General features: G+C 38.0%; 2 protein-coding genes across 2 annotated transcripts in view; both read right to left on the bottom strand.

The window, feature by feature from the left end:
• LOC111644503 (neurexophilin-1) overlaps positions 1 to 3660 on the bottom strand; it is a 13736-nt gene extending 10076 nt beyond the window's left edge. Inside the window, exon 1 of the mRNA XM_023393394.2 lies at positions 2924 to 3660. Coding sequence (XP_023249162.1) covers positions 2924 to 3004 — 81 coding nt within the window. The 5' untranslated portion in view covers positions 3005 to 3660. The remainder of the gene's footprint in view (positions 1 to 2923) is intronic.
• Positions 3661 to 6781: 3121 nt separating this feature from the next.
• The window catches only part of thsd7ab (thrombospondin, type I, domain containing 7Ab), a 150366-nt gene continuing 146150 nt past the window's right edge, over positions 6782 to 10997 (bottom strand). Inside the window, exon 29 of the mRNA XM_023393425.2 lies at positions 6782 to 8798. Within this exon, the coding sequence (XP_023249193.1) occupies positions 8708 to 8798 (91 nt within the window). The 3' untranslated portion in view covers positions 6782 to 8707. The remainder of the gene's footprint in view (positions 8799 to 10997) is intronic.

Raw genomic sequence — 10997 nt, 5'->3', positions numbered from 1 at the left:
CACCCCCCACCCCCCCCCCCCACTAAACCTCATTTAACTGTTTGTTAATATTGTTCCCAGCTTCGGCTTATGAGGCAGAATCCCTCGGCAAGATAACACAAACAGCATCAGTATGCAGAAGTCCTTTAGGAAACGACTCACAGATTGCCAGATGCAGCATATAGGCAGGCTGTTGGACAAACCTAAATGCTATCTACTCTTGGCGAGACTGTGATAAGGCGCAGGCGTCCGCTCTTTGAAACAGGAAGATAAACAACCCCGGCTTCCCTCGGGAGCTCGGAGGATATTCTATGGGCTGGACCTCCAAACAGCCAACAAATTCCACCTTTAATAGAAGCACCGGAGGAGCCAGATGACTCGGCGGTGGGCTGTACACAAAACCTTGCGAGGAAGAATGAAAGTGTGTGTCAGTTTTCATTTACTTGAATGCTGCGGCTGCTGTGACTTGTGTGTGGGGAGGATTTGTGAATGCGACACTTCTAGTTTAACAGAGTTAGAATAGGGAGGGACTGGGCTGAAAGCAGATTTGGGCTGCCACTTTGCAATCTTGATTGCATGCTGTGTGCTCAGAGTTCAGCTGCAGCGCTCAGAAATTAATAGAGTGGTTGTTCTTTAATAGTTTTTGTGCATTAATGCTGCACCGCAAACGTTTTGAAAAGAAGAGAGGGGAGTTCAGTGGATTTATTTAGTTTTAAATTTTGAAGTATTAAACTGATGCTCTTATCCAGAGAGGCTTAAAGTGTGAGGAGCTATTAGAGTTTGGATCAAGGACATGTGGCTGTTATGGGATCAAACCTGTGACCTTTGGGCGATGAGGCAGTCAATAACCTCCGGCTGCATCTCGCAGTAAAAGCTTATTTTAATCTAATTTGTGACTTTCAGATGCCATGAATTACAAAAACTATCTATCATAACAAGAAGAAGAGCTCGAGAAGAAAAACTAAATATGTCGGTAATCATCTTGAGTTTAGTTTGAAAGAAATGCTCCTTTAGAGAGGAAGGTAGCTGAAGAGTCCTTACTGTGTTGATGCCGTCCTTTAGACTGTCTTCCGACTGAGCACTTGGGATATGATTGTCGTCATAGTCATTTACAGTGAATTTAACTCGCCTTGTGAGGTCCCCCTGTAGTTGAGCTGATGGATCAACTAAGGGCATTTGACACCCACTAAGAGTTTAGGTCTATATTCTCCCAGTGATATCAAAGTGTTACCTGAGGGGGGTCAGAGATGATGACAAATCAAAAAGTGTGTCAAGACATCACAGGCAGCTGTGGATGGAGCCGAGTCCTATCACTGCAGCTCCACTTTGAGAGGCCAGGGCACAATTATTACCATGACTTCTGAGGAGGATAAATACTGTGCACGGACAGACTGCAGGATATTAGAGCGGGGCAGTTTGAAGAAGAAGGAGGAGGAGGAGGGAAAAAAAACCCCTAGCCACCAGTTTTCCAACTTACCCAGAGGAAAAATGCATAATCATATTATTTCACACACGACTTGGTTCAAAGGCGGCCAAAATAAGTTTGTGAGGTTCCCATGGGTCTGTCAATCTGTTGAAGGAGCTCCAGGCGAAAGCTTAGGATGCACCGAGTACGAAACAATTATGATCATCCCATTAAAGCATAGCGAAGCAATTTGGCAGCCCAGTCTGGAAAAAAACATTCCCATCAAGTGATGCTATGAGATCAGCTCGCTCTCACTACCACGATGCTTTTGTACGTATAATTCACACATTTAATCATTAATGTTTGTCTCTATATTGTGACAATAGGGGAATCCATGTTAGTTAATGTTATTGCTTCTGAAATCGAAGAATCCTTGTGTCCCTTCAAAGCAGGAAAGGGCTTCGTAAAGTAAAAGAAAAGGGGGGGTCGGTGGTGGTGGTGGGGTGAAATGATTAGTGTGCTTAGTCAGCTGTGAAATTGAGTTTATGGTTTTCGAGACGGTGAATTCAATTCGATAATGGGTATTAAGTTGTAGAGAATAATTAATAGTAATTGACTTCTTTCCATCACTATGCAAATTAAACACAGATAACACCACGGGAGCTTTTTAAGGCCAGTCAAGTTTGTAGGGATTAAGTTTATGGAATTTTTGTTGGAGAGAGGAGTGGCTCCTGTTCTGCTTTGATTGCTTTGTTGACAGATTTATCAGTGGGTGAGGGGTTACTGTCTCTCCGAGGATTAAAGGAATTGGGTTGTCACAAACTGTCAAGGCATTGAGTTAGGAGCATTCTGGTATGTTTGTCATAATGGGCTCAGGCTGTTCTCCACCGTACTGTCAAATACACTCTTATTGAACCGCATCTGTAAATGGGAGAAAGGAGGGGAAAATGCAAAGGAAGGATTGAATTGATAGTGCTGAGGGAGAAATATCCAGCGGGTGTGTGTGTGTGTGTGTGTGTGTGTGTGTGTGTGTGTGTGTGTGTGTGTGCGCGGGTGGATTTGTCAAAGATGCAGATTTGAATTTGGGAAGCTTGCGTTCACAATGACATTTGTTAATTCACAAAGATATTAATGAGTCACTGCATGGAGCAGTTAGAAAATCTGGTTTGTGGGTGTTGAAATTTATCATCACAGGTATCAAATTTACGGAAAACACTACAAAAACATGCTTTTAACTCAACTACATCAGGTAACATTACCTGGAGAAGGGAAGAAAATGACATTATGCTGAACATTTTTCTAGGTTTTCACATCACAAGACAGCAACTAACATGATGTTGAAATACATTTCTTGTTTTAACGCCGTGAGGTCTTTGCGCCGCCTGAAACTCACTTGTCTAAAACGTCTCTTTGTGGACATCCCTTGATGTTGCTGCTGCTAGATGAGTCCGAACATTAATCACAGAAATCGTGGAGATATTAGAAGACATGAAAATAAAAAAATAAAAAAAGGTCATATCAAAATGACATTTAACTCACCAGAGAGATGACTGACAGCAGCACAGCGGCAGCCCACAGACATGTGGTCTTCATGCCTCTTTGTGGAACGTCTCCCCTCATGTCAAACTGTCCTTGATCTTCTCAGCCGCAAAAAAAAGAAATCTCCTCCTGACTGAACCGGTATCAGCTGCCGAACTTGAGGAGAAATAAAGAGTGAGGAAGGCGGTCCTGAGGCGAGACAGCAGAGATGAATCTTCTCAGGCTCATTCAGGAGGGTCAGATGTCTGATGTTAAAACGGTTCAAGTGACTAACTGGGGTGTTCTTGGAGGCAGTGGAGGCGCTGTGGTGAGAACGGAGGTGTTTGTAGATCTGACTGTCAGTGTGGAGGAATGTTTTATATAGTGCGCTCTGAGGTTCAGAGAGAGAGAGAGAGAGAGAGGAGGGAGGGAGGGATGGAGAGAGAAATAGAGTGAGTGAGGAGGGGGAGGGGGGGACGGGAGAAAGGGGGAAGCAGGGAAGGAGGTTCACATTATAGACTTTTTATAGGCAACTTTTCCTTTAACGTCGTCAGGGGCTGACATCTAGTGGCCGTCAGCTGCAGTGGCTTTCCTTTTTCTGTACATCTCTGTGAACATCAGGAGACACAGTCAGAAAATTTAGATTCACGTTGCACATATGTAAAAATAAACAAAAAAAAACAGACTGTTGCCATGGTGCAGCTTTAAATAGCAGCTTATTCCCATCAATACTCATCACTCATCATCTCTCACTTGTGGAGAGAAGTGACTTGAAATTACAACATTTAAAGGTTATTTAGGTATATTTTATGCCTTATAACAAAACCAATATATTTGATTTTTCTGTGGGTTTAAGTGCAAAATTTTTTTTTACCACACAAACAAAAATAAACTACTTGAATAATTTACTTCAATACGGACATTTTTAGTTTACTAAAGTAAATGTATTTAAAGTGCAACTTTAAATACATTTTCCAGACAGTGAGATACAAGTTTGGTCTAAATGTAGTACATCCTGTATGCTGTGCCTTTAATGAGGTATTGAGCCTTTAATAACGGCATCGATAACACAATATTATAAAATATGATATTAATAATAATATATCAGTAACAGCTTATTCTCATAATGTTTATGAATGATCATCACTAAAAACAATTTAATGACCCTGAAATTGAAACATTTTAAAAGTTACTTAGGTTTTTTATGAAATCTAATTCATCAGTTTTTTGTGTAATTTTTCATTTTTTCCCACACAAACAAAAAAAAAACTACTTTAATAATTTCCTCTAAAACTTGAAGACACTGTTTTGGTTATTGTTTGTTAATGCTGACTTTAAATTCATTTACCAGACATAGCTGCAGACCTTCAGTGAACATTTTAAAGCTGAATTGTCAGTTGAATTTGTGTGTGACAAATATTTTGCCCTGCAATTATGATGAAACTCTTTTTTTAATTTGGTAAACAAACGTCAAATAAATAACTGACAAGTCCCTTAAAAGAGGACGCCAGTGATTTTACTGTTTCACTCCCACAAAGTTTGGGACGTTTGAGAGACAGAAGAAAAAAGAATAATCAGGCCGATATACTCTGACTTTTAAACCGCAGTATGGGTCAGACTCCAGAACCATTAGATCCAATAAAACAACGTGATAGCATCTCTCATCAGACCTTCCCTGTCTGCTAAATGCCCTCATCTTTCAAACTCCATGACTCAGGTTCGTAACACAGACGTCAGTTAAAAATCTTTAGGCTTCAGTCCCAAGCAGCGATTAATCAAGTGATGTCACTTTTGAGTAGTACAGTGACTTGTAATCTGACATGTAAAATCAGCGGCGTGCCCCTTTAAAAAGGTTTAAAAACAAGCTTAATCATCTCGTGATCTGCAGGTACACGTCTTCATTTTGAATCTAAATCAAACACCTCGCAGTTTAGTTTGTCAAATTAATCTTAATTTGTAATCGTAGTTGATTTTTCTTCTGAATGAAAACTTAAATTAAAGGACAGGTTCACAATTTTGCCATTTAACAACAACAACAAAAACAACACGTCGAGCGTTTTCACGTTATCGTTCTTCCTGTTCATACTGATCAATAACTGGTGGAAGTGGGGAGGAACAGTCCTCGTTCTGAAGCTAAAACCAGGCTTCAACAGTCTGACTTAATCAAATCAAGTGTGTATCTTCCAAATTAAAGGCTTCTTAGTGCTAAATTTCCTCTCGCTCTTCCTCACAGTGTTTCTGTGTTGAGCTGCAGTGGATGGATACCAACACAAAGAGGGAATTTGGTGCTAAAAACACAGGAACTTGGAAGATCCCCAGTTGATTTGATTAACTCAGGCTGCCGAGGCCTCATTTCAGCTTCAGATAAACCTTTGAACACATTTTTTCTCAGAGCGAGGATTGTGGATTTTGTCCCTTACAGTGGAAGAGATCCGTTAACGTCCAGTATGAGCAGGAGTTAAAAATACTGGACCCATCGTTTAAGTGGTTAAAATCCCTACTTGTTCCTGTAAGAGCAGACCGAGAGTATTTAGAGATCGATATTATTTAGTTGTTTTGCTCCTTTAAGTGACTTTTCATTACTGTTCCAGCTTAAAGGATTCATCTGGTGATGTTCTTTATTTTTCTTATTGTCAACAAACCTCATGAAAAGCCCAAAACCAGTAATGAATTCATCCTGCAGTAATATACATGTATCCAAAGCCTCATATACTTCATATATATACTCCTCCAACACTGTTAAAAACACATCGCTGTCCTGCTGATGCTATATGTGGGACACTTACTAGCTGAATACAAATGTGTATTGATCCGCAACTGAAAATAGTCCCAAACAAATGCAATGTTTCTTTCTGTTTGAGTAACTTTGGCTAAAAACTACAGTGCCCAGCTGTATACTAAACTAATAAACTAATAAACTAATACATATTTCCATGTTTGTTTTTACAAATTTATGTTTTCAGTCTGAGCAAATGGACTTAGGGCTGAGAACCACAGACAAGTTAGGGAAGTTAAAAATATTTAACACAACTAGAACATTATGTTGGCTGTTATTATCTGATTGCAGATCTATTGATGATTAAGGTCATTCAGAAACAGTGTCGTCGTCAGATAGTTTGTCCACCAGAGAGCATTAATACGTTTATTTTCTATCCATAAAATATAAATAAAATATAAATAAAATAAATATCACAATTCCTTAAAATCCAGGTTGTTTATGTTTAAAAAGTGAATACTGGTCGATATATAGTTGGGATTTTTTGGTAACTCTTTATTTTATGTGTCTGCATATTCCAATTTTTTTAAGAAGTTTCTTTGACAGAATCATACAGTATAATTAGATCGCTGATTAGTTGCTTCACTTCCAGTTAATTCTAAATGCTAAGCTAACTCAGCCTTGAGACTTTTATTCAGAGGATAACAGGTGAGCTAAAAATGCAAAATGTGAAATGAGTCTGCAAACAAACATACGGCTCAGCATAAAATCAATATAAAGTTTCCAATAATAAATGAATGAGTAATAAATATTCACTGATGTTTAAGTGGAGAACTTTCTTTCATGGAAATTATTTGGGAAGTCGATAATGAACTGTTTCTTTTTCCTGTAATTGGCACCAAAGTTTGTGGTTCTTTCTAGGAAACTTTGAAGAAGTTATTAGGAAATAATGGACGTGTAAAATAAAGAGTTACCAAATGTTTTAAATGTGAAAATATTGATATGAGTATTGGCAGAGACGGATTGACAAAACCTTGGTTTTGCTCTTTTCATGGGATTTGTTGACAAAAAGAAAAATATATAAAAAAAACACCAGCTTTATCCTTTAATGTTCTGTTCTCTAGTGGACATATAACAATAGACAAACATGACTTCAGACTTAATAACTTTACCGTTGTGTGTTTACAACCGTGTCCTCGTTTATTTTCAGTAATTCTTCCCATACATATAAACAACCTGTACAAAACGGCTGAGCCTTCGTCTTTTTCTGCTTCTTTTCTCTTTCCTTTTTTGTTCACAACATACAACTTGCATCATGATAACAACAATCAGCAATATCATACACCCACTTTGCAATAGTCAAACTAAACATTTTTTGTGCAATACAAAATAAATGTACACATACTTTGAATTTTTTTTCCCAAAAAAATAAAAAAATCGCTGTTATTTACAAATCCCACAACAAAAAAAGTAAACATTCTCCACACCAGTTTTGCTTTTACATTGAACTCAGCAGAAGCGTGTTCTCTTATTATTAACATGTTGTATACTTTTTGTTTGTACAGATATTTTTTTTAATTATATTTCACCTCATGTATTATGGCTGCAAAACAGAGGAGCTATGATACGGTTACTACATGAAAAATCTTAAAACAAATTTAGTCTCTCTTTATGTCTATATGTACTGCAGTGTATAATGAGCTACAGTGTATAATGTATGCCCCATTCAAGTATTACAAACTGTATTACAGGACTGTTAGTATTTAGTTATTGTCAGTAAGGCAGAAATGACATTTGCATGACGTGAATGGTTTAAATTTATTGATCTTTCTTTTTCTTTAATCACTGCAAAATTTCAGCTTTTCCACAATGGACGTCTGTGGATAAAAAAAAGGTTAAATAATTTGAATTGAATCAGATTTTTTTTTTTTTATGGTTAAAAAGAACTTTAAAGCAGGCGATTCATTAAAAGAAGTCACCCGCTGATATCGTAGTTTAAATCGCATAATTGCATCTGGGCAGAAATACAGTGATAACACCAGACGAAATCTACAAACCACAAAAGGTACTTTACTACAACCAAAAGATCAGTTGTGAGAAATAAAATCTATACATATATTTACTTGAGATTCACACTTGTTTTGTAGAATGTGAGACATTTAAACATCTTTTCCTGTTGCCGTCGTTTCTCCTTCGAATGTTCTCGTGTTGACCTTAGCTGTTCCTCCGCTCTATGGTTTCGTCTGTGGAAGAGGCAGTGTTTTATGGCAATAGAAGGTAGAAGTCACATGTGCATATCATGCTGCACTAATATAGTGCAATGTAGTGCCTGAAACAAAGCAAGGGTGGAGGCAGGCAGGCAGGCAGTAGTTTTCATGAACAACTGATTGCAGGCTACTCCTCCATCAGCATCGTACAGATCAGTTTATCCCACAAACTCAGGCCTGTGTGCCTCTGAATCAAGCAAAAGAAAAAAAAAAAAAGAAAGAAGAGAAGAAATGCCTCCCTTTTGTTCAAGACTGTAAAAGAGATTTGAGTCAAAACCCAGTTGAGGATTGAGAAAAAGGAATCCAAACCTTTTTATGGAGATTTTCCTCTCCCTCCTCCTCTTCCCTGCGGTGACTTTTGGCAACGTACGAGCCGTCAGAGCATCCTAAGCCTCCAGCTACTCAGCATTTTTAGGGACAAGCAGAAAAGCGTGGGGGAAGAGTTGGAGCTTGTGCTGCCATATTCAGAGACAGCAGGAGAGAGCTGGGTCTGTCTTCTGCACCCAGCCTCTCCTGCGTCTCAAACAAGTCCTTTGATTAAACAGATGTGGATGTGTAGGGGGCAAAAAAAAAAAAGGCATTTCATTGAACACGGTGGAGGTCACGAAGGCTCTGGCAAAAGAAAATATTTAAAAAAAACAAAAGGGGGCTGAATGGATCTCTACTTGAAATAGTTAAACCTCGCTAGTGTCTCTGCTAAGAGGATTTTCTGTAATTTCTCCGCTCTGTGACGTGTCCATTCACGATGCAAACATCCATGTCCTTCACTGTTATGGCGTGATGAAGTGGGTTTCTATGACCGGTGAAGCGTCTTCTGGAGGACTACATGTCCGTGTCCCCGTCGTAGGCGAGAGTCAGAGGTTTTAGTCGGTTGTTTTGTTGCCTCTGTCTCTGAGGTCTCTTTGGCTTTTTGCTGCGTGAAAAGATTAAAACACAGTCAGACAGACTCTTCAAATCTTCTCAGAGAAGTACTCTAACCACATGCTACCACGCTAGCCATGCACTGACATTTGTTTCAGATGAATCTGGATGTAATTATGAAAAGTAAAATGCAGGTCATGAGGTCCACATCATGTGACACAGGGCTACAACAGCACATTAAAACAAATTCAAAAACTGGAGAGGAAAGTAGAAAAGTAGTTTTCTGCAGATAAATTATCGACTGCATATTAAATTTAGTTGTTTCAGCTTTCATCTGAAAAAATAACTACCACACTTAAAAGTTATTAATACTGAAAGCTTCTCCTAGCCCCCATCCCAAAGGAAATGATAACCTCAACAAATAAATCAACCTTCACAGCCTTTAAAATAATAAGGCTGTCATTATTCTCTACTTTTCTTATCGTCATCAAATCTCATGAAAAGACCAAAACTATCGCTTTGATCCGTCTCTCAACACTTTTTGTCTGGCTGCCTCTCAGCTCTACGCCCATTGGTTCCCACTGAAGATGAAAATCTTTAAGAATAGTTTCCTTTTTAAAAAATGCTACATAATTCCCTGAAACAGCTGTGCACCGTAGTTTTTAGCAAACAATAGTTTAACAGGAGTAAATAGTGCATTTGGTAGGGACTATTTTCAGTTGTGGATTAATACACATTTAGTGACCTGTATGTGGGTCTGACTCTAAATAAACTGCCATATATTGTTTTCCATCCACCTGTTTTTATGCATTTTCAATTTTCACTGTAAAATTTTGTATAAATTTGTATAAATTTCTGTAAAATTTGTGCTAAATTTGAATGGAAACCTGATTAGTGTCACTCAGTACAACGATGTGGCTCACTGACGTGTTTTTAAAAGCTCTGGACAACAATTAAGGTTTATGGCACAGAGGATTAAGCTACAACAGGCTGTAGATAAAAAGACGAAGGATCAGGTCCTCGAGGGATTTGGTCTTTTCATAGCTTTGTGCACAAAAACAAAAATTCAGATAATCACCAAAGTTATCAGTTAAGAAATACAGTCAGTCATTTGGCTGTTTGGAGAAAATATCAGAACAATCAACTGACCTTGAGACATACAAAGTACTTTAAACTAGTCAGAAAATTGCACAATTACACAGACTACTACACAGACTATGACCTGTATTGGGAAAAAACTGTCTAGAGTTTAGACCACGATAACTGTGGAGAGGATACAATATATTAATATATTAACTGTAATACAGGTTGACAGGTTTAAAACAAATACGGTTCTTTGTCACTCGTACGTCTACATCTAAAAGCATTAAAGGTATTAGTGAGTTAATTTACGTGCCCACGCTCACACATGTTCCAGATATTTGTTACTTTGCCTCCAGGGGGAAAAGTACCATTACAAGAAGATACCTGATTTCTACCTTTGTGCTTCTGTGAGCTGTCATCACTGCCTTAGATGCAAGATCACTCATTCATGTCTCAAAGTAATACAGTGTATAATGTGGTATTTTATTTTTCTAGAGAACTTCTGTAAAAGACAGTAAAGTAAGGGCGTAGGTTTGCATATGACGGTAGGGACATGTCACTACCAATAATTGGGGAGGACAGTATTGTCTCTACCAATATTTCATATTACATATACAGTCATATTAGATCATTCCAATGTGTCCTCCAACAGGCTACATCTCCAAGAAAACTGATTAAGGTATGTTACCATTTGATTGACTGAAAGGGCGGGGGCTATCTGCAGGCTCAAGTAATGTAAGGATATCACAGTAGTAACTACTGTCACCAGAAAAATGTAGACTGATGTTATTTAACCATGTTATGACATTTTATGCCTTACTATACTTTGACGTTTTTATGACTTTCTATGCCTTACTATACTTTGATGTTTTTATGGCTTTTTATGCCTTACTATACTATGACGTTTTATGCCAAAGAATACTATGACGTTTTTATGACTTTTCATGCCTTACTGTACTATGACGTTTTATGCCATATTATATTATGACGTTTTTATGACGTTTTATGCCATAAAAATACTATGTCGTTTTTATGACTTTTTATGCCTTACTATACTATGACGTTTTTATGACTTTTTATGCCTTACTATACTATGACGTTTTTATGACGTATTATGCCTTACTATACTTTGACGTTTTTATGACTTTTTATGCCTTACTATACTATG

The sequence above is a fragment of the Seriola lalandi genome, unplaced genomic scaffold, assembly GCF_002814215.2.
Source record: "Seriola lalandi dorsalis isolate HSWRI2012SDOR001 ecotype SW California unplaced genomic scaffold, Sedor1 jcf7180002054934, whole genome shotgun sequence".
NCBI classification, from domain to species: Eukaryota; Metazoa; Chordata; class Actinopteri; order Carangiformes; family Carangidae; genus Seriola; species Seriola lalandi.
Note: the sequence above shows the minus strand (reverse complement) of the source record. Positions and strands in the feature narration are given on the sequence as shown.